General features: G+C 42.7%; 1 protein-coding gene across 3 annotated transcripts in view; it reads left to right on the top strand.

Annotated features, from left to right (window-relative positions):
• LOC309687539 (A disintegrin and metalloproteinase with thrombospondin motifs 2-like) overlaps positions 1 to 24945 on the top strand; it is a 145406-nt gene that overhangs the window by 93627 nt on the left and 26834 nt on the right. For all 3 annotated transcript variants that reach the window (XM_082502587.1, XM_082502586.1, XM_082502588.1), the window contains one exon: positions 14740 to 14945. In XM_082502587.1, coding sequence (XP_082358713.1) covers positions 14740 to 14945 — 206 coding nt within the window. The remainder of the gene's footprint in view (positions 1 to 14739; positions 14946 to 24945) is intronic.

Below are 24945 nucleotides of genomic sequence, written 5' to 3'. Positions count from 1 at the left end.
GAGAGAGAAAGAATGCAAAGAGGAAGAGAAAGCTAGAGGAAACACTCGGGGGTGGTCGTCAGTCAGCAGGCCTAATGACACCTGTAACCCGTCTGCTCATTTGGTTTTTATGGAGGCCAATCACACATGTGAGCTGCTGCATTAGTATTTGTTTACTGTTTCCACGTACTTTCCCTGCGGGTGTTCGCCGCTCCAACCCGTGATCACCTCGTCAGTTCATCCAGGTGTAAACAGGACGCTAGAAATAAAAACTGACAATAAATCGGATAAAAACCAAAAAGGACATGAGGCTATAGAGATGCGGAGATAATCTCAGAGACGTATTAACTTTAGATTAAGGGGACAAATACGTCGCACATTACATGCATCTTGTTTGATGCTTTGCCATGCATGCTTTGTCCATTTGTGTCGTAGCATGTCGTGAGCTCTGCATTTGCAGTGTACAGACGGTACTGTGTTTGCTTTACAGCAGCCTGTTTTAGAAAACCTTTACAAACCAGCTGACTTTACAAGTTGCCAAAGGTGCTAAATGGTGCTAATTAACTAAATGAAAATACTGCATTCTAACATAGAACTGCTGAAAAAAAGCAAATGATGTAAAGTCTCTTAAATATATCTGTCTATTTAAAGAAAATGTGAAAAAAAATAAAGTCTACAAAAACTTTTTTTCTTCCTCTTAATCTGTGGCTCTGGGGAATATGTGTACCAGTCATGCTGCCCTCTGCTTTTGCCTCTTAAAGCATGAATGAAGCCTGAATATCTAACTGAAGTTTAAAATGACAATACAGTAATATCGTCCAGTGCCTACACTCACTGGACACTAGAGGTGGGAATCACCATACAACTCGCAATACGATATTATCACAATACTTAACGCACGATACGATATTATTGCGATTTTTTAAAATATTTTGCGATATTTAAATTCTGCACATAAAGGTAAACTTTATCAATATTCATTTCATCTAATATCAAAGTCTCACACTCAGTCTTTCTCTCATTTCAGTCAGTTTTACTGTTGACAAACTTGAACGGTTTGTATTACAGTCTAGTCCAACTTAACTGAATGCAACCATCTGGTACAATTATAGCTATTCTGAACTATGCAATTTATGAAAACTATGCAGCCCATTCAGCAACTGAAGAATTTGAAAGTAAATTTAAAAAAATATAATTTTACATTAAATAAAAAAGTTTTAAACTTAATTAAAATTAAACATGTCTTAAATTAAAATAAGTAAACTGTCATGTTTATTGCTGCCAAAAAAAAAAAAGTTAAACATATTTGGACAGTGAAGGAATGTCAGGATTCTTGCTCAGAAAAAGGATCAACATGCTGTGAAGTCAACATGCTCTGACTCCAGAGCATGTTGACTTCAGAGAAAAAATTGTTTGTAACAAAATATCGATTTCTGCTGTCCCTGTATCGATACATTATTAGCAAACAAAATATCACGATACTACACAGTATCGATTTTTTCCCCCACCCCTACTGGACACTTTATTAGAAACACCTTACTTGTGTCAGGAGGTGACCTGTAGTTTTCATCATATTTTTCGTTAATGACCTTCTTTTTCTACCAAAAACATCACTAAGTAAAAACTAATGCATGATGTCAAAAACTATGATGAAATGTACTGACACTTTCGTCAGCAAATAAAAGCGAGATGAAAATATTCTGGAGAGACAAGATCCAATCAGAACTAATTTAAGTTTGGAAGTGATCCAATCAGAAGTAATCTTGTTGTGGAGTAAGGTTAGATGCATACATTTGACTCTTTTTAATTTTTGCTTTTTCTTGTGTGTGTGTGTGTGTGTGTGTGTGTGTGTGTGTGTGTGTGTGTGTGTGTGTGTGTGTGTGTGTGTGTGTGGAGATGCTGTTTTCTGCAGGTCATCTTGACTGTGTGTAAATACCTAAATAGACTGAGTTGTTGCTATGTGGTTTGCTGATTAGTGATTTGTATTGACAAACAATTGAACAGCTGTACCTAACAAAGTGGCTAGTGAGTTGAGATAGCATTACAGATGCAATACTGAGAGAATGTTTCCAGACTTTGGAGGCACGTTACAACTGCAAGCCAAGCTTTCATGTTTGATTTCTCATCTTGAGAATTTAGTATCTACTCCTACTACTGGTAGCCCAGTTCACTGATATCATATTACTTTTTCTTCTTGTCTCTCTTGCCTTTATTTCAGTAATTTTTCCTCCTCCTTGTCTCCACTCCCCCTCTCCAAGACCTCCCCCACTCCATCCATCCCTTCAGTGCTCAGGCTGACAGATTTTGCCTGGCTGTCCTTTCGTAAGTGGTGCTGTGTCTCAGGTGGCTGGTGTTGGCTGTTCTTTGAGGACAGGACAAGGCAAGACACTGCGTGGATGAGGGAGGCAGCAAACAACCCACTGAAAGCCTTGATGAATGCAATTTAAAAGTAGGCAGAGGTGAAAGGACAGTAAAGGAAAATCAACAGCACAAGTGAAAGCCACAGCATCACTGCAAACGCAGAGCTTAAACTTAGCCTTGGGTAACTTTGTTTATATACACTTGCTCTCAATGATAATTATGACCCAACTCTGCAGATGCTGTCAGTTCCTAACTCACTGTTTTGTTTTTAAGCCCACAATTTCACTGTTTTGTTCTCCTTCGTCACTTTCCACCACATTGTTTTCAGCCACAGCAGGCAGCAGTTTTTAGCTGCAAAATAAAAAAACACAAAAAAACCCCAAAAGCTTTGATAAAGCTGCTTTACACTAGCTGCCCAAACAGCAGAAGGGCAAAGTTAGCGACTCGCTGGTGTTTATATCGGATTCTTCAAATTAATGCCTGTGCTGCGATGTGGAAATGGGGCCACTGTTCCCTACATTTACATATTTTAAGGTGTTAAAATGTCACTCTCTGTTTACAGCTTGTTAAACTACCCACAAGTGACCAAATATACCAATTATTATAACCAGGAAAAGTACATTTTTTCAAAAGTTGTTTCACTTCAATTCATGCCATTTTAAATTGCATTAAACCTTTTGTTCTATAAGCTGCTGTTACCACTCGTTGCATTTAAACACATTGAAATAATTTAGCAGTTCCATTTGGTAATTATAGGGTTGATAAAGAGGATATATGATGGGGATTAGCAGATAGTGAGATAGGCAACCATCCAGCGGGAGACACCCTCCTGCTGGCTTGAAGGGATGCTGAGATTTATTGTTACTCTGTTAGATGGACCTTGCACTTTACTGTCAGTCTCTCTCTCTCTTTGTCTTCTTGCTGTGCACCATGATTCCCAGTAAGACAGATCTATAGCTGTACACCTTTTCAGGCAGTGACGCGTGATAAAACAGTAATAAGAGATGAAGCTAAACAACTGGTCTGCAAATGCTGTCATCTACATACTGGCGCCGTTGTGTATCATTGCCGGCCTGTGGTGGTTGTGGTTGTTTTCCTCCCTTTTTTTTTTGTGATTTCATAACAGACCTTTATAAATGTCCTGAGACTGATGTAGGCAGACGCAGAGAAGGACAGGCAGACAGGCACTCAAACAGGTCAGTTTCAGACCGAAAGAGACCGGTAAGCCCTATATAAGCTTGGCTTTACTCTCTTATTGAACACTAAAGCTCTCCCGTTTACATTGAGCTCCATGCATCCAACCACAGAGCGAAGAGAAAGAGTTTGGGGGACATGATTTATCTTTGCCAGCAATATTTCTTCAGTGGATGACAGTGATTGCATTAATTTGTTTTGAGATCTGTTTGCAATGTTCACGCGGACTGCTCGTCTTTCCCGCAATTATGGACGTCCTCACGGCTTGAAATGCTGCCATTGAAGTTTTTGGCACATTTGCGATCGAACCGTTCTGACTATGAATTATGTCAGGTTCAAACCTCAGCGAGGCTTATTTCATTTGGATGCTCTGATTTATGAATGTGTAGGTGCTGCATACATTATAGAGTTTATGAAGGAAAGGCTCAGCTCCACTAATGAAACCACGGTACAGGAGGACACGGGGGGGATCGGCGTGCACCGCAGCACCTCCCAGGCAGCCAGCGGCCCTGTGTGCTTCTGACAGACAGACGGTTATGTAAGAAGGCAGAGCTAAAGGTTGCTTTGTCTCCTGAACCACCAGAAATCCACACAGCAGCAGCGAGTATAGGTAACCCACTCACCTGCTAATAATAAAAGCTTCTTCGTGCAATGATAATAAAAAAAAATTAAATAAAAAAAGACCCTTTAGTCCACTTCGTGGAACACGGATAAATGAAATTCAACAAACTGAATGTTATGGGTGTTTGGATGTGGGAATCGCAGCCAAGGCTCAACCACTCAAAACATCTAATCAGCATGATCGAAATTCCCGGTTGAAAATAAACAGCCCTAACCTAAAGCAGTTATTAATTACTAGGCCAAGTTCAGTACTTGATGTATGAATAATTATTATGATCTTCAGGGAACTGTCCATGTAAAATTAGATTGCTGATTGCCAACCTAAATAATTAACAGCGGTGTAATTACGGGGGACTGTGGTTCACTATGTGATCCTCTCTCTCTAGCATTTGCAGCTGTCATATGGCAGCTTAGGTATAATGAGCATTCAGTATAGGGACATTGTTTGGGACAGCATGACATGTTGCTACCTGCCCAGATGCTAGCAGCAGTATTAACAGTCCACTGTCCGAGCGATTCATCACCTTGACAACGCATAAAGCTGTCACTGAGGAGACAAAATATTTGTGCCCTGAGCTATGCAACCAAGATGTGTCTGTAAGCAAATTAGTTGACGTGTGTGTGGATGTCTGTGCCTCCCTCTGGACAAGCAGCCTTGAACTCAGGTAAGGACTAATGAGTTTAGCATCTCCCCTCCTGCTGTTTGCTACTCGTAAATAAGCACTGTGTTTGAAAAATAACTAAAGCACACATAAAGATTTGAACCACTCCTGAGGGACAAATTGTTTGCGTAGACAGAGCCACATGTTGTTGGTATAATGCTCGCTTCCGTGTTTAATATGAGCACTTTTTCACTCTAAGAACTGAAACAAAGCAGCAAAATTATCAAGAGTTCTCCGCGAAACAATAAAACAATCAGTTTCCCTAAAAGCTATGGCTTCTATCCTCCAGGACTCCCCATACCTAATAAAGAAAAAAATGGGAGTGGATTTAAGTCGCATAATCTTTTGTAATTTAGCAGCCATAGACACTTAACACCAACCTTATTTTCTAAGGCTTTTCTTTAAAGTCATGAAAGACTTTAAAGTAAGACTGTAAGACTCGACTTAGAGGGAAATTTAGAAGAACTGGGAAGCTTGTGGCTGTTCTCAGTGGACACACGTGATAGCTGTTTAAACACCGAGCACTCTCTCCTTAAACGTATTGATGCTGTTTCACGTTTTTGTGATTAAAGATTGTTTGCCAAACCAAATGAAAAAGAAGAGACCCAGATGATGCGTTAAGAGCTGGGAGTGACATGATTCCCAATTTGCATGTGTTCCAGTAGTAAAGTCAGCAGCATGCTCATGGATAGAGCCTGGTCGGTGCTCTGCGTACGGCCTATTTAGCAAGTCACAAATACATAATCTTACCAGTGTAGATGTGTGGATTTTATTGACAGTTAGATGCAGTCCTACGCCACAAAAAGAGATCAAAGCTAACAAAATAACCAAGCTTATGTTCTCTATGCTGTGGACCCATCTTACTGTATATGGCACAGAAGCTTTTGAGATATTTTATGATATGATAATGATACTGCTAAGCAATGTAAAATAATACATACAAACTCAAAAATGCTCTGAATCACACAGGGTTAAGGTTAACACGTCTGGTTAAAAGTAGAGAGGGTGTATGCCTCCCACCTCCTAACTGGGAGCTGGTTCCTGAAATCTGAAGGTGCTGCTTCCCATTTTACTTTTTGGCCTTAGCCCTGATTTTTCTGCCTGTGTTCAGACAGCAGTACCTTGCGAATGCTTTCTGTTACCATGACACATTGATAATAATATCCCCAGTAAAGATGACCTTTTCTTCTTTCTGAAACCTTTTGAATTTTGTCTCTAGCACAAAAAATAACAAAGTTACTGTCATTTAAAGAGCATGTGTAAATTGGCCAATGGGGGGAGAAAAAGTTAGGAACTATTTATTAATGTTTATTTATTAATGTTTAGATGCACTGGCACCATCTTAGATTATAAGTCAGGGTTGGAGGCACTCCAGGTGTTCCACCTGGGAACTTCAGATAGAATGAAGAGGCAGAGGAATGTGCTCAAGCTCAGGTCTGAAAAAGTGTTGGTTTCAGAAAGCCACCATGCCGTAGCTCTAATACATCCATAACCCATCCATCCATCTTCATCCGCTTTATCCGAGGCCGGGTCGCGGGGGCAGCAGCCTAAGCAAAGAGGCCCAGACCTCCCTCTCCCCAGCCACCTCCTCCAGCTTATCCGGGGGAATACCAAGGCGTTCCCAGGCCAGCTGAGAGATATAATCTCTCCAGCCTGTCCTGGGTCTGCCCCGGGGCCTCCTCCCGGTGGGACATGCCTGGAACACCTCACCCAGGAGGCGCCCAGGGGGCATCCTTGTCAGATGCCTGAACCACCTCAGCTGGCTCCTTTCGATGTGGAGCAGCAGCTGCTCTACTCTGAGCCCCTCCCGGATGGCCAAACTTCTCACCCTATCTCTAACGGAGAGGCCAGCCACCCTTCGGAGGAAGCTCATTTCTGCCGCTTGTATCCGCGATCTCGTTCTTTCGGTCACTACCCACAGCTCGTGGGTAGGTGAGGGTAGGGACGTAGATCGACCGGTAAATTGAGAGCTTTGCTTTTACACTCAGCTCCCTCTTCACCACGACGGACCGGTGCAGCGTCTGCATTACTGCAGCTGCAGCCCCAATCCGTCTGTCGATCTCCGGCTCCCTTCTCCCATCACTCTCGAACAAGACCCCGAGATACTTGAACTCCTCCACTTGGGGCAGGAACTCATCCCCGACCCGGAGTGGGCACTCCACCCTTTTCCGGCTGAGAACCATGGCCTCAGATTTGGAGGTGCTGATCCTCATTCCCGCTGCTTCACACTCGGCTGCGAACCGTTCCAGTGCGAGCTGGAGACCCTCACCCGATGAAGCCAACAGAACCACATCATCCGCAAAAAATCAGAGATGAGATTCTGAGGCCACCAAAGCGAAAGCCCTCCGCCACTTGGCTGCGCCTAGAAATCCTGTCCATAAAAATTATGAACAGAACCGGAGACAAAGGGCAGCCCTGGCGGAGCCCATCACCCACCGGGAACGAGTCCGACTTATTGCCGGCAATGCGAACCAAGCTCTTGCAACGGTTGTATAGGGATCGAATGGCCCGTAGCAATGGGCCAGACACCCCATACTCCCGCAACACCTCCCACAGGACACCCCGAGGGACACGGTCGAATGCCTTCTCCAAGTCCACAAAACACATGTAGACTGGTTGGGCAAACTCCCATGCACCCTCAAGTATCCACGAGAGGATAAAGAGCTGGTCCAGTGTTCCGCGACCAGGACGAAAACCGCATTGTTCCTCCTGTATCCGAGGTTCGAAGAGCGGACGAACTCTCCTTTCCAGCACCCTGGCATAGACTTTCCCAAGGAGGCTGAGGACTGTGATCCCCCTGTAGTTGGAACACACCCTCCGGTCCCCCTTCTTAAAGATGGGGACCACCACCCCAGTCTGCCAGTCCACAGGTACTGCCCCTGATCTCCACACAACATTGCAGAGGCATGTCAACCAGGACAGCCCTACAACGTCCAGAGCCTTCAGGAACTCGGGGGCGGACCTCATCAACACCAGGGGCTCTGCCACCAAGGAGTTGTTTAACTGCCTCAGTGACCTCGCCCCTGGAAATTGGCGGGTCATTCCCCTCATCCCCAGACTCTGCTTCCTCCTCGGAAGACGTGTCAGTGGGATTAAGGAGGTCCTCGAAGTATTCCTTCCACCGCCTGACAATTTTCTCAGTCGACGTCAGCAGCGCTCCGCCAGCACTATACACAGTGCAGGTAGAGCACCGCTTTCCCCTCCTGAGACGCCTGACGGTTTGCCAGAATCTCGTCGAGGCAGTCCGAAAGTCTTTTTCCATGGCCTCTCCGAACTCCTCCCACACCCGAGTTTTTGCTTCAGCCACTGCCCAAGCCGCATTCCGCTTGGCCTGTCGATACCTGTCGGCTGCCTCCGGAGTCCCACAGGCTAACCAAGCCCGATAGGACTCCTTCTTCAGCCTGGTGGCTCCCTTCACCTCTGGTGTCCACCATTTGGTTCGGGGATTACCACCACGGCAGGCACCAACCACCTTGTGGCCGCAGCTCAATGCAGCACCTTCGGCAATGGAGACGCTGAACATGGTCCATTCGGACTCAATGTCCCCAGTCTCCCTCGGAATGCTGTTGAAGCTCTGCCGGAGGTGTGCGTTGAAGATCTCGCGGACTGGGGCCTGTGCTAGACGTTCCCAGCACACCCTCACTACGCATTTAGGTGCACCAGGTCTGTCCAGCGTCCTCCCCCGCCACCTTATCCAACTCACCACCAGGTGGTGATCAGTTGACAGCTCAGCCCCTCTCTTTACCCGAGTGTCCAGAACATATGGTTGCAGGTCTGGTGATACGATTACAAAATCGATCATCGACCTACGGCCTAGAGCGTCCTGGTGCCACGTGCACTTATGGACACTCTTATGTTCGAACAGGGTGTTCGTTATGGCCAAACTGTGATTAGCACAGAAGTCCAATAACAAAGCACCGCTCGGGTTCAGATCAGGGAGGCCGTTCCTCCCAATCACCCCCCTCCAGGTCTCGCTGTCGTTACCCACGTGAGCATTGAACATTGAAGTCTCCCAGCAGGACAACAGAGTCTCAAGGTGGAGCACCTTCCAGCACCCCCCACTCCCCCCCCAGGGACTCTAAGAAGGCTGGGTACTCTGAACTGCCACTCGGCGCATAAGCGCAGATGACAGTCAGGACCCGTTCCCCGACCCCCGACCCTCGATATCCTTTTCATAAGGGTCTTCTGAATCGCTCTTTGTCTGGTCCATAACATGCAATATAATCCAAATGCACTCTTTCTCTCCCTCTGTCATCCACATCTATCTCTAACCTGGCCAGAGTGACCATTATAGGTCAGTTCCATCAGAGTGATGCGTCACACCCAGCTGCTTTTAAACCAAAGGCCGCTGCTCTGTAGTAAAATGTGGCTTGACCTGAATTATCATCACCATTCACGCCCTCTCTTGTTGTGGCTTGTAGTCACCGCTGGACTGGATCTCTCACCTCCCCTCACCAACACTCCCCCCCCCCCCCCCCCCTCCACTCCCCACCCCAGCCCCGGGCAGTGGGCACCTAGACATTCTTGACATTTTGCAAAGGTTGAAAGACAAAGAACCTTTGTCTCCTAATAAGGCCACGGTCTATACCCCACCTGAATAAAAACACTGGGAGAGCAAGAGCTCTGTGTGTGTGCGTGTGTGTGTGTGTGTGTGTGTGTGTGTGTGTGTGTGTGTGTGTGGGGAAGCTTGTGTTTAGGTTGAGAGGTGTGCATGTGACAGTTGGGGGCATGGAGGTATGGCGTACAGGAACACTGACGGTAGTGTGAGAATGTAAATGAGCACTAATAATGGGTAGGCACATCAGAAAGAGGAGAGCCGCAGGTAGAAAACAAATGAAGGAGTGTGTGTGTGTTTGTGTGCGTGTAGGAGGAGGAGGATAGTTAGGGTTCAGCCTGACACTGTGTAAAGGACAGTAAAAGCATTGTTACGATCAGATCCCTATACACAGGTTGATAGTGTTAACCGTTTGGCTTCAGAGGCTAATGCCTGCTGTAAGCTGTGAGAAACACAGCAGTGCACCCCGACGCTTCGCCTGCAGTCACACAGACAGACTCAAGACAGGTTGTTGCTCTTGAAGAGAGCGAATTTCTCCATCACTGCAGGAACTTGAAGCGGAACTCACAACAGCCAAGGTCCTTCTGGTCTCATCTCTCTCTTGCTCTCCCTCTCATCCATCCATCACACCCCCTCAGCTCTACATCTCACCTCTCTTACCACCTCCCTTGATCTCTCCTGCAGTTTATTCCTCCGCGCTTTTCTCTGAAAATCTTGCTCCTAAACAGCTGAAGCAAGAGAGAGAAACATAGTGTTGCAGCAAGAGTAAGCAAGGACAGAAGTGGGATGAAACAACAGGTTTAAAAAGTCAACCTTGTTTGGTTTAGTCATTTATTGTTCGCCACTCTGCTTTTGTCACTTTGAGTTATTTCTCTCATCCACTCTCCGTACAGTTGTGGTCCGGTGTTATGCAATGTCCCTGCACTGTTGTACTCACTGTTTTCAAGGTACTGCAATTTTGTGGCGACACAGAACTAAAAGTGAGAACACAATACTTTTTTTTTTGTTCCTGTACTTTTTTCCCTTAACATTACATAAGCAAAAGGTAAAAATATCTGGACCTGTCTTTAGAAGCAGATGGTGTGGTTGTGACATCAGCCTCGTTAAAGGCAGCTATAACGAGGAAGAGCCAAGGGTTGTTGTGAAAAGTACACCGCCTTAAGTTCAGCTTCCACTGCTAACAAGGAGAAGAAATGCTCAGTGTCTGTGTGAAATGTGCTATGAAACAGAACAAAAGTATGTGTGGAAAGACAAAAAAAAAATCTTTTAATTCTTTCCGGATAATGCTGCCTGTCTTTGCCCCCCACCTCCTGTTTCTCTGCTTGTATTCTGTCACTCACTGGAATGTGGGCAGATATGGGATAATAGTCAGACTTTCAGATTAATTCTGTTAGCAACTCAGGAGCCAATGTTAACCACGTGGTTATTGTTTTACCCATGAGCCCGTTGTCTTGGAAACGTTGCATAAGAGGGAGTGGGAAATCAGAATGCCCCTTGCTGATTGGGAGACAAGGTGGCAGATCTCTCTTTCTCTCGCCTCGTCTTCCCTTTATCTCCGTCTTGTTTTGCTTCCTTTTTCTTTTTTCCCCCCTCTACTCAGCACCATATGTGTCCAAGCAGCGGCAGTCCAGCTGCACCCCTTGTGGCACATGTTGAATGGAGATTCGTATGCAGCACCTCCCAATGAAGCTGAATGCAATCTAGGGGTCCTCCCACAGGATGTTTTTAGCATCAAATACTTCATTTCCTGCAAGTCGGGGGGATTTTTATGCACACGTTTTTGCTATTTCTGCATCAGCATTATTTCTGCATTGTGATGTACAAGACAACACAAACACAAAAAAAACAAAATTAGGCACCAGGTGACAATAATTGGAATATGAAGCAGGCAGGCTCTCAGGCGTTCTGCACCGCTGTAGATCTTTTCCAGTTTAATGTTATCGTTCCTGATGCACACAAGCAGGCTTTTCTTTTCTGTTTTCTTTTGTGGGTGTTTTTTCGGTTTATTTGTTTTGTTTTTGTTTGTTTGTTTTTTACTCTAAGTGTGCACATGGCATCTAATCATGTAGGCATTTTGATTAATTTAGACAATCCCTAAGCTTTAATAGCTTATGCTCGCATCATGAAGACTTCTGTTAATTTCTGCTCGAAAATGAAAATTCAAAACATGCCACTTGTATGTTTTTGGGTACATATTTTGGGACTCATGCAGCAAACGTTTCAAGTATGCTACTGAAGCTGACAGAAAGCTATCTTAAGACTGGTTAGTAAGCTTCCTGATTGAGCAGAATGGACAAGATTAGAAATGAGAATATAAGAGGGACAGCTCAGGTTGAGGGGTTTGGAGACAAACTTAGAGAGGCGAGGATGAGATGGTTTGGACATTTGCAGAGGAGGAATAGTGGGTATACTGGACAAAGGATGCTGAATATGGAGCTGCCAGGCAGGAGAGAAAAGACCACAAAGGAGATTCATTGATGTAGTTAAGGAGGGCATAGAGAGGGATGGCGTGACAGAGGAGGATGCTGGAGATGGAGGCAGATGGCGACTGCTGAAGTTAGCTGTCCAAAGAAGGAGAAGTTAGCAAAGTACGCTTCTCCAAGTAAACGGAAAAATGTAACCTGGTGGTTTAGAAATTAGCTTTGACACAAGAAAAATGTCTTCATCTTTTCCCCTTCTGGTTTCATCAAGCTGCTGGCGTGCACACAGAACCAGAGCTTTACCATGTATGGCGGGGGTGCTTACACTTGTCTCAAAGTAACTATATGAGTGCAAAATTCACATTATATTTTGTTTGTAAGGAAAAATAAGACCTGCCCCTATTGGTAACATTATGGAGACATCTGCATTTCCCCCCTTTTTAACTGATGGTAACAAATGCATGTTCTGAATATGAATAAAGATGTCTATGCCTGTGTCTACAGTCACAAACTGTACAGCTATTACAGTTTCTCAACCATGCAGCCCAGTTTCAACTAAATTAAAGTGCCTGTTGGCACAATGATTTATTGCCCAATTGGAAATGTTTGTCCACAGAGCGCTCACACACACACACACACACACACACACACACACACACACACACACACACACACACACACACACACACACAAACAAACACCTGTAAACACTCTCTCTTACGCACACACGCCACTCTTTGAGTTGTGCTATGTGTCATCCTTGGCTGTGGGAGGCCTTGGCTGGAGTCAGTGAGAATAGCGCTTTGTTGAATCCACTGAGACCACATGTTCCAGACTGCACGGCTTGGCCTTCCATGGCTTCCTTACGAGCAAGGCCGCGCGATGCTCGCATATACGAGGAGGATGAAAGAGAAAAGGAGACCGGGGTTGGGTTGTGTGAAGAAGGACAGCGCGTTAGGGAAGGATGGCCTTGGCTCTGGAGACAGGACAGTTTATCTTCTGTAGCCTCACTGAGTCTGCCTCACTTAAAATGGAGGAAGAAAGATGATCAGATCTGACATTTCAAACTTAATAAAAGCTTTCTTCTTCTTCTTTTTTTTTGAGGCAGGATTGGAGTTTATCCAAAAAGACTCAAAACACAGCGCTTAGCCCGACATACCTGGATGTAATTAGCGATCTGAACAAATCAGGGCTGCTTTATGTTGCATCTTCTTTGACAGCATAACCTTAAATTCAGTTTCTGGTGCGATTTGCATTTTTTTCGAGCATATAGCAAGCCAAGAAGAGTGCAGGGTGGGCAACCCCTTGTGTAAGGGAGCTGTCTTAATCCATGTGTTTAGCAAGCACCATCTGTTCCTTTTATTCAGATGGGAGTAGAAATATTTGGTTGATTAGGAAAGGATCTGTGAAGGATAGCTGCACCGTTACCACCAGCTACAAGGGACGCACATGCTCGAGTCTATCAACTGGTGTCTTGGAAAGGAAATGAGAGACAGACATACAGACATCAACATGCGAGTGCACAGATAAGTACACGTGCATATGGATGTGAACACGAACAGCACACAGACAGTAAGCATATTGTGTTTACAAAAGTGTAGCAGGCAGAAGCAGGCACACACCAGCTGAGCTGAGCAGATTTTAAGGAGTGTACATACAGTACTGTGCAAAAGTCTTGAACCACCCCCTCATTTCTTTATATTTTGCTTCCAAGGAGCCAGACTTTCTTGTATTTTTTAAAAGTGGTCTTGACCAATAATTCTCCAGGCTTTAAGAAGGACAAATGCTGCTTTTTCACTCATTTTCAGTCCAGTCCTTGTACTTGACCATTTTTATGTTGGGGAAACCTGCAGTCAGCTAAGACTGAAGAAGTCACTTGGATGAGTCATGAAACGTTTCTCCCGCTGAAAATGTGACATCCAGATAAACAGAATCGACTTCATGGGATGTCCTTATCTGGATGATTGAGCGTGAATCAAGACGTTTTCAGGGGATTTTTTTTTCTTTGTTTGTTTTCTAGTCGCATAACACATAGCACAAAAAACGCAACTAACTCAAGGGATGAATCAGTGTCTACACATAACTGACATCTTAGCCAAGAACCTGTTTTAAATTGTATTTTTGGACCCTTTGTGACAAGCAGCCTGCTGCAAAAGAATTTAATTCAGTTTCTTAGTTTAACCTAAAAAAATGCTGGACATGACAGTTTAACGGGCATAAAATTGGATTTTTGGAGCAAAAAAAAGCAAACAAGTTAACCTGACTCAACTCAGGATGGTGTGCAGTGTGCCATTCAAAATTTTAAGGAAACTGGGCGAAGTGAAGAAGAGGTGGCAGGCATAAAAATCTATCTACAGCAGATGAAAAGTGTCTAAAAATCTTTTAGCAAAGACATTGCACAAGACCTGAGAGATCCATCTGGCTCTTCACCTTATCCAGCTGCTGTTCACTGAAGACTCATCAGAAATGTTCACAGTCTTGGGAAGGGAACATCTTGTCAAAATTGATGGAATTATAAAATACAAAAAAGGATGTGATTGGCAACTGCATCATTTTTCAGCATGACAATAATCCCAAATACACTGCCAACACAGTAAAAGCATAGCTGGATAGAAAAGCACACAATGGACCACTATCAGTCATGTATTGGCCTCCACAGAGCCTGAAGGTTGAAGACTTTAATACTACTTAAAAATCTTCAAGACAGCGTTTCTAAGCGAGTTCGGACTATGTTGAAGAATAAAGTGGTCTTTTCAAATACTGACTTTCAAGCTCACTAGAATTGTACAAACTCTAATATTGCTGTTTATGTTGAAACACTGAAAGTGCTATTGTAGGACTGGAGTAGAGGCTTCTTTAAAAGGCTGTAAGCAAAATCAGCCAAAAAGCAAACCATGATGTATGTTAGTTTTTCACAACACCGTATTGATGTGCCTTCTGTTTCTAGGCGCAGATCTTGGTGGCCTGATGGATCTGGAGTCTCTGTACCGTGGTGTGGAGCAGAGCATCAACCACACGCGAGCAGGGCGAATGCGCAGACAGACCTCTGACAGAGCCTACAACATCGAGGTGCTGCTGGGCGTAGACGACTCAGTGGTCCAGTTTCACGGGAAGGAGCATGTTCAAAAGTACCTTCTCACACTTATGAACATTGTAAGTCGATAGCTAACAAAGGGGTAAGCACACTAACAAAAGCAGACAGACAGAGGAGTGAATGAATATATGTCAGGTAAAATGATGCATGATTGAATTAGGCATTTCCCACATAAACGAACATCATCTGGGGTTAATTAAAGGACTGAAATCGGACATATTTCAAGCGTCACATTAATGTACACAGGTCATACAGAGATTTCCAGATGCCCCAAAATGAAATCATCAAATGGGGAAATTGTTTCATTTGAGCTGAATAGAAAGTAAGTCACACAGAGGTCAAAGAAAACGGGTAGCACACACCCACCGACTGAATGGGATTCAATTCCCTTCCTACATGTTCTCATCCAGCAATCAGCCGCGGGTAATCCTGTCTTCTCTATCTGAATATGATGAGATTTCATTTGTGCATGAGTGTGTGTGTGTAAGGTGAGCCCTCTCTGCTGAAGGAGCTCCTACATATCGTTTCATCAGGCTTTGTGTCATGTCATCACTCATTGTGAGTGTGTGTGTGCATAAGAGAGAAAAAGAAATAGAGAGAGAGAGAAAAGGAGAAAGAGAGATGCAAAAACAGCAGGTAGCATGCTTCAGGCCACAACAACACTTAGCATTTACACACCCAGGTGTTGTTACGTGTGTGTGTGTGTTTGTGTGCACATGTTTTTGTGTGTTGGTCCGACACTGAACACACTGCAGACTTTAATCTTTGCAAATGAAACCTGCGTTGAGCGTGCCGTTTGCATGCATTCGTAGATGTGCGTGCGTGCGCATCTGTTTTCTGTGTGCGCTCCTGTTTGCTTTTTGTTTTACCGCGACCCACCGCGCAAGGAACCAATCTCCGACTGTTATGCAGGTGCGGTGCAACAAATCCTTCCACACCTCTTTGTCTAAGTTCAGCGCTTGAGAAAGAACAAGTGCCGCTGTGCTCTCTGCCTCCCCTTTTAGATATTTGTTAGACAATATAGGAGAAGGGAATGCGCAGCCCTGTCACAGCCCCCCTCTCATCTGTGGGGTAGAGAGAGAGAAACAGAGGGAGAAGGAGTATTTTAAACAGCGCATTCAGAATAAATTACTGACAGCCAGATAAACAGAAATAAATAAATAAGGTTTTGCCTCCCACGCGTGGCATCTGGGTGACTTTCTTCTTGAAAGTTTGCTTTGCTCACTTCAGGATGGGTGTGCTCTGTCTGATTCTCCCTCTCTCTTTCTTGCTTTCTCTATTTTGCCTTCCTCGCACTCTCCCAGGTTCCCAGCAGTGTTGCTCCTTGGTTTACTCCTCCCTGACTTGGGTAGTTTATGGCAAAAAATCCTCAATGGTGTGGGGGAAAAAAATCTCAGTATGATAGGAGTGAAAGCACGGGTTTATTGGAAGACATACTGGAGGTAAATTTATGATAAGCAGAGATATGTAGAGGATACTTCTTGCCAGAAATGCTAACTAATGGTAATTATAAGTAGGATTGGGAGTTATTGCATTAGTGTAGTGCTTAATACTGAGCAGTTAGTAAAAACAACTTGATGAGAGTTTTCATAAATTAATATTAGCTCCATATTGTCTTTATATTCGAGCTAAAACAGAGGCTGAAACTAAGAGCTGCTTTGAAACTATGCAAACCTCTACTTTCCTTAAACACGTGTTCGCTTTAAAACATTCAGTTCACCCAACAAAAGACATTTATTCACAACATCTGTTGTACAGCCACCTTTAAACGATAAGCAGCTCGCTTGTGTTTTAGTGCAAGAGGCTATTGTTTAAAATAACAGCGTTTTCTTTCTTTATTTTCTCTTAATTTTTTCTTTCTTTTTTCGTAGGAACTCATTTAAATTTTAGGCGATGGACTTCAAGTTCATAAAATCTGAATTGTTAGTTTTTAGTGTGAAGATACACTGCACGTTTCAGGAGACAATGCCCTGGTCATAAGAACAGGTGTCTTAACAACAAAACGGTCGTCAATTCGAGTCAAGCAGACCCTCTCATTCTTACAGATGCACAATCTAAAATGCTGGCAACACTGTGCCCAAGCATGAAACCTGAGTGCTTTCTCGACATCTCGGTATTAAATAACCGAGAATGCTATGCAAGAGTGCTTTTCTTCAGTTGAGGTTTTGCAAACATGTGACCTAACCATGTGCTGTTAACTTGTCTGCCATTTTGAAGGTTTGATGGCGATGGCAACAGTGTAGGGTCATGTGGCTAAAGCCTCAGTCACATAGGCCTAGAGATTGGTCTGCAACCATCTGAAAACCACCAGTTGAGAGAGAAAAATGAGTATTCTATGACCGGTTGTGATTGCTGGAGGTTGATGGTCACTGGCAAAATGCTTGGTAAAGTCCCAGTCACGCAGGCCTACAGACCAGTTAGTGATCCAGTGGGAACGACCTGTTACCAGGTGGTATTCCCCAACTAGTTGCTAGTATATTGCTGCATTTGCAGTTTAAATGGAAGTGGTGGACAAACATTGGTGCAGCTGCTCTCTGACTTATAAAGAAACCCTGAAAAGTGCAACGCAAACCAGAAATGGAAGGCTTGCCTTCAAAATAAAAGTTGGGATTTTGGCTATATGTCAGGCAAACCTTCTCCATTTTCATTTGCAACCAATGGCTAGTAGTTATATTTGTGGGCTAGCAAGTATTTGCAGACAAACAGAAAGACCTACAGGGAACTGCAGCAGTCTGTTAGCAACCAAAGCAGTCAATAGGAGCAGCACGTTCTTTGCAACCAGTTTCAATCAACCACAGCCAACAATGTCCAAAAACCACTGTCAACCAGTCAGGGAATACATGTTTTACCCTCATCACATGAGAAACCTCAACGCAGATATCCAGTTTTGTGAGCAAGAGGGGGAGAGCAGTTGAGTTGCTCCTTTCACAAGAGTACGGGTTAAAACCGATCAAAACTGAAAAACTCAAGCACATCAAGCCTAGAACACTAATTTGAGTGCTGGTCAGCAAGAGGACAGTCACACACAAGCACAGTGGAAGGCAACCACACCTAGTGTGAGCATGATCTCAAAGACCAATTTGTGGGATTCTGTGGCATCTGGCAGCAACTTAGCAAATACCCCTTACTCCCCCAAACCTTTCTGAGATCTTCTTTGACCCAGTGCTTGGTTTGTCTGTTTAAATGTATCATTTAAAGCTAAAAGAATAAACATTAACTTATAGTGGTTATACAGGACACTAATTAAAACAAAATTATGTATAGACTACTATACTGCAATATCAATTTCTACTGAGAGATCCTCCTAAATCTTACACATTCCTCAGTTAGGTAAAGGTTAAGCAACTAAAATTTTGAAACATCTATGAAATTCACCCAATCATTGCCGCCTAGAAAAACACACACATTACTTTTAAAAGTGTAACACAAGTATATGTTTTACCAGGACATTTGGATGGTTTTACAGATGCAATACAACTCTGTAAGAACTTGCAGCTGCTGGCTTACACTTTGGAAATGATTTCTTCTTATTACTGTATCAATCACTCGCAGATATCTAAAACCTGCTAGATGCTCGAATGCAATATAATGCTTCACATTTGTTGCCAGTACGGCTGATACTGACTTTTTTTGTTCATTTTGGATGGTATAAAAATATGAGATTCTGAAGCGATATGCTCATTAAAGCCTTCAAACGTTCATATAGACTTTTGCATGCATGTATGCGTGAATGAATACATGTATGATGGACATTAGACTATACTGCATAAAATATGTATGTGGGGTAATCAGGTTGTTAGCTTTTAACTGTTGCAAATCTGCAACGCCTGCCTTGAGAGGGTTAACACAAGGAAGGTTCTAGGTGTCCACAGACATGCCTGAGGGTTAACTGGTAATTCTAAATTGGTCTTACACGTGGAGTCTAGTCTCTCTGTGTTAGCTGTGATAGTCTTGCACCCTTTTCATCCTCTATACATTAAAAAAATTACGAGAATGGATGAATAAATAGTTGAATGGATGGGTTATGGCCAAATGTTGAAAGCTGGGAACTGCTTTGCCTTTGTTATTTAGTAAAAGTATCAAGAGTCTGTTATTTGTTTGTATTTGTATCAAAACTATAGCTGAGGACCATTTTTTGTATCAACCCACCCATACATTGCTTTTTGTGGGACAAACAAAGTAGTGTAGTGAGGAATATTCAGTTCCAGAATAGGTCCAGGGAACAAGTGAGTGTAAAAGTAGGCAGATGGGGTAGAGGGCTCAGATAAGGACACTGAGGGTAACAATTGTAACAGTGAGGGCGATGCACAGACAAGACTTAAATAGGGCATTGGACGTTAAACATTCCCAATACTGACTGCAGAACTACAGTATGAGGGTACACATGTCTGTGAAGGTTCTCAGTCATCCAGGTCATCGTAGTCTAAGGAGCTTGGAAAGAAGTCCAGACGCTTTTCTTTCCAAGCTCCTTAGAGTACACATGGCTAGCTTCTCTAGCACAGACTGTGGTGTAGCTTTCACTCCAGTGCTTTGTTCGACAGTGCATATCATCAACCATGCAGCACTTCAAGTCTTCAAGGTAGTACATCCGCTAATCATAAATAATGACAGTCAGAGCAGTGAATCAATGAGCTTATTGCAATATTAAGCAATTACTTAATATCACAATGAATGTGTTGTGCTGTGGCACTGGTACGGTAATCTTCTTGCGGCAGTGGTGATACACTTTGTTGCCAACGGTGATTTGTCTATATGCCTTTTCCTCTCACCCATTAAGGGAGACCTTTGCAGAGGTGCTACAAAGTCTTAATTACACTCTCCAAAATAGTCTGCTAATGGAGGTGCGTATGTGTGTGTGTGCAAACATGCATGTGCATATATAATTTTGATGAGGCACGCTGATGCTGATGCGCGTTTCGTCTACAGTTTTATGCCTCCACTATGATAAAGATCCTGTCTATAAGAGCTGTCTGGAAAGTGGTGCAGATCTTTCACTTTTGTCTTTACCAAAGCTCCTAGAGGCAGTGAAAACTCATATTAATAGGTGGCAGGAAGAGCTGGGAAAGGAGATGTAGTCCAGGTAATAATAGACACCTTGTTAGCGAGAAGTGTCACAAATGTGTAAGGAGCATTGTGAGACTGAGAACTCAAATCCTGGGTTTCAGTTTTTAAATATTCCCATGTGTGTCGATGAAAAAAGATGTAGCGAAGCTGTCTAAAGCCTTATCTAATTTATGTAGCACTTCAGCCAAATTTTATTTGATGACTCAGTTCTGTCTCATCAGCAGCTGAGAATGTTTTTAAGGCATATTTCCAAAATGTATCTCTGTAAAATCGTACCGCCTAATAAATGAAATCCATTTTCCAAGATGAGCTTCTTTAAACACATGAAATTTGAGTACGAAGCACTGCAAAAATACTGGCTTAAATGTATTAAAGTCCTTATGAAGGCATTCATAGTCTGTCATTGTAACACTAAATGCAGGTGTGAACCTGTGAATGAGGTGACAGCAGTTGAACAAACATGCAAGTTAGGGTTAGGGTTAAGTTTTGGTTTTGTTTTACATGAGTTGTTTGTACACATAAATAAAACTGGCCTATATTCCCAATTATGATGAGCACAAACAAACAAATCAACACAATTAATTTGAATTTGAAATATGTACTGCTGTAATTTTTGATGATTAAGTTTGGTCATGCCTTCACACTTATTCTTGTGCTCCTTTCATTTTAGTGTCATCTCTCGCTGCAGTAAATATGTGATAGTGATGACTTTGTGCATTGTTGACCTCTGAGCCTGTAGTAGTTAATACACAAGCTGTCTTGGATTTGCATGTATAGGCTTGGTTATAAGGAATGACACCTAGTGTGGCCCTTTCAGAATGTCAGAAGACAGCGAGCGGCACAGGGACCGTGCGTGTGAGTGGATAAGCGTATCTCGGCAAATATGTGGGAGTGTTTTGGATTACGGTCTGCTGTGCCATATCTGTCCTCCAGCCTTTACCATCTGTGAGATAAGTGTGTAAGAAGACACATAAAGCCAAAGTTGGCACCGAAAGGACACTACACTGCCCCTGTGCATGTGTGCATGCATGTCTCATTAGAGCATCAGGGTCGCCTGGAAGTCAACTTCCCCTAATTGGCATAACAGTTGTCAAGGAAACAGGCTGGAGATCAGGCCCAGGGAAAAGTGACCAAAGTGTTTATGTCCATCTTAAACAAACACAGCGCACAACCTGCAGAGTACATATGTCACCCCCAGGCATATGCTTCAACCTGCAAAGATAACAAGGGACTGACACATATATTCTCAAATGAGCAGAATTACCAGTAAGTAAACACACACAGGAAAACAGAAAGGAGGAAAGATGAAAACTGCAGTGGCACACATTTAGTCTCTCTGTGTCACCCTCTCTCTCACACAAACACACACACACACTCACACACCATCTGAGACTGGGTTAAGCAGAGACAACAACAAACCTGTGTAGTGTAACCGTACTCAAGGTCGCCCGAAGAGAACTTTTCCTCGTCTTCCCACTGTGTCCCACATTGCATTCTTTCCATCTATTCAGAATCCAGCAATAAATAGAGAGAGAATTTACTTACGCGTTAGTATTATTGAAATCGGATGCTATTTTGTACTTAAATTAGACCTTATACCATCATTACATTTGTCTGGTAGAACACATTTACAGCATACGATGCCTTGTTTTGAATTAAACAACGCATCACCTTATAATGGTGAGAGATTTAGCTCAAGTTGCTGTGCTGTTTTTCATATTGAAGCATGTTCTGTTCCTTCTGTTACTTACCTTTAGTCGTAATTCAGTATTTTCCCATATTGTCACTCTGGTTCCACTATTTCCTTGGCTGGGTACTAAGTCTAACACAGAGTAAATCATGGCGACTGGTTTAGCTGAAGGATAAATGTAATTATATCACGATAAACATCCTGAGATGTATCACTTTATTTTAAAGCCGGAAACTGAAGGGAATAATTCTGGAAATGCATATGGAAATGCTTGGAAATGCATCAAGATAATCTTACATAACCAAAGTAACTTTTAACAGTAACAGAATTGACTCACATAGTTTCAAAGTACAAGAACTGCTGCTTGCTAGCCATGTTTCCCACACACACGACATGCTAGTGATGCTAGCATAAGTCTATGGCATTTTATATTGTGGCTGTTAGCTTAATGGCTAGCTGATTTTTCTGTTACACAACTCCTAAAAATATACTGTCTCACTCACCACTGAGCACGTTCTGGACAACAAACAATACAGAACAATAGGGATGGGTATTGATAAGATTCTCACGATTCCGATTCCATTTTTGATTCTGTTTAATGATTCGATTCTTTATCGATTCTCTTATCGATTCTTATTTTTAAAAAAGGAGAACACTAATTAGCTTAGAACTTTGTTTTATATCTTCTCTTTGAACAAGAAAAAAAATTGTAAATGTAAAATAATAAAATAAATATTCTTCTGTAGCAATAACAAAGTATAACATAAATTATTCTGTAGCAATTACACAAGAATATCCAGTAATGTCCCTGCCTACAATTAAACACATTCACTTACTGAAAATTGGGGGCATCTGCTGTGGCAAATGGGTGCAAGCCTTTTACCACAAACTTGGCCTGAAAGGAGACGCTACCGGTAGACTGCAGCGAGAACTGCCATCATCTGAGCCAGCCAGGGAATCAAAAATGCCAAACAATTCTAAGGAATTGAAACAGTGGGAAAAAAGAACCGGATTTCGATACCCATCCCTACAGCACAATCACTTTTAGCCTCAACACATGTGCTCGACTCACACAAATGGCGCAGATATCTAAGAATGATGTTCAGCTTTGAAAAGCATGTTGGCTCACCTATGCTTGCTTGTTTTCAATGATCTGCAGAGCAATGCCCATTTTAAATATATTGTAATTTAATGTGAAATAGAGATAGATAGTTATACATGCATTTATTTCGTCAAGACTTTATTATTATTATTCATTGTATCTTTTCTTGAGCAAATCATCCCTGGATTGCTTACAACTGAACCCTAATGCTGCTATGAGGCTTATCACCAGGTCCCCTAAAAGTTCCATATAATACTCATTCTGTATTCCTTACTGCCATAAAGTTTAGGGTTCAATTTAAACTTTTGGTGATCAATTTCACATCCTTCCACAGTCAGGTGCTTCGATATATAGATAAGGTAATACATCAATACGTAACGTCTAGATCTCTGAGGTTTTCTGATCAGTCCTTGTTGGCTGTACCTAGATCTAGGTTTAAAACAAAAGGCGACTGTAAGATTCCGGCCATCAAGCTGACCTAAGATCTGTGGACACTTTTGACTTTTGTTCTTGAAAAGCTCTCTCTCTATATAAACCTTAGTTACTTATGTATTTTTGATGCTGTAACATGAACACAGTGGTGACTGCAGTGGGGCAGCAGTAGAGACTCATAGAAAAACAACACAGGTCATCTAATTCATGTATCTCTCAGTTAACCAAAAATGTTTATTTGAATTATTAGAACATCAAACATTAGTTTTTACTATTTTTCTAGCTGGGCTACACTCTGTTGGTGGTCTTGCTACTTTACTAGTGAAAGCCAATTTTTGCTGGTAGGTGAATTCACAAAATACACATCCAGCACTTTTAGTAGTGCTCAGTCCCCTATGATCAAATCACCAAGTATTACCTTCTTGTCTATAAGCAATGCTCTGTCTCCATTCCCACTTAAAGGTCAAACAAAAATTTGCAGTCAGTTTCTCAGATTAATTACAGCCTGCATTATTTTCACTTACCACCGATGCTTTCAACATGTGATTTTCTTCATGCAAAATACTTCTTGCACTGAAAGCTGCTGATGTTACCATAATAACATTTCCCTCCATTAGAAAGTTACTTCAGACTGCTGGCAGCTAACAGATGTCCCAGATGACATAAATGCAACAGTGAAAGCCAAACATGACTTTATTTTGAGGTTTCAGAACATGTTGTAAAGCTCTTACTGCTTTAGGTAGCAGACATGCTTGTGCTTTGACGTGATGAAGTAAATAAATTCCAGACAGTTTGTGGATAACAAGTTGCTAGTCAGACTTCAAGAATGAGGCCGCTGGATTTTTCCGAAAAAGATGCTGGAATTTCCAACTTTACTCTCCATATGTAAAAAAAAAAAAAAAAAAAAAAAAGGAAAAGCATTAGCTCACTCATGGATTCTCCTTCTTTTTTTCCCTTAAAAAGATAAAAAAATCTTCTCACACAACTCTACGTAAAAATGCTTTCCAAGCTTTTCCTCTTTTCTTCCCTTAAACCTTTGCTGCTTCTCCCCTCTACGCTCAGCTTCTGGTCTTCTTTCCGTCTGCCTCACTGTCTCTATTCATAGCATTCCTTAACTCTTTCACATAGCTTTCGCTCGCTGGATGTGTCTACAGTTTTGTTCCTAGTCTCTCTCTCTTTCCGTCTGTGTGTGTGTGTGTGCGTGCGTGCGTGCGTGCGTGCGTGCGTGCATTTGTGTGTGTTTCTCCTTCTCCACAGCATGTCCATCAGCCATCTCATTATGGCTGTCTGTTTTTACATCCCTTTGCCTCATTAGGCACCACACACAGCCACTGAGGACAGCAGGTCTCAACTCCAGTGCCAATTTACCTCTCTCTCGGTGGCTTTGTGTATGTGTGTGTGTGAGAGAGAGAGACAGAAGAGAGCTTTCTGCATCTACTTTGCCACAGATTACCTTGTTTTCTTGTATAATGGCTCTTCCCATCCTTTGCATCTTTCTCATCTGTCGTCCATCCATGGTCATGGGATACTGAGTTCCCTAACCAGCCTCTACATGCTTTACCCATCCCTTCTAAATTTCGACTCACTCTCCTCTATCTTTTTGTTGAGCTCCTGTTATAAAAAGTCATATCTTTATTAGTTATTTATTTATTTTGTTTGTTTCACTCTTTAGTTAATAAATATATCCTTTTTACAACTTTCTAATGAAGCACTTTTTATATCAGCTTTGTAATCTATAATTACCCATCCATCCGAGTGCGAGCTGGAGCCT

The sequence above is a fragment of the Aulonocara stuartgranti genome (genome assembly GCF_965226115.1).
Source record: "Aulonocara stuartgranti genome assembly, chromosome: 2".
NCBI classification, from domain to species: domain Eukaryota; kingdom Metazoa; phylum Chordata; class Actinopteri; order Cichliformes; family Cichlidae; genus Aulonocara; species Aulonocara stuartgranti.
This window is presented reverse-complemented; position numbering and strand designations above follow the sequence as displayed.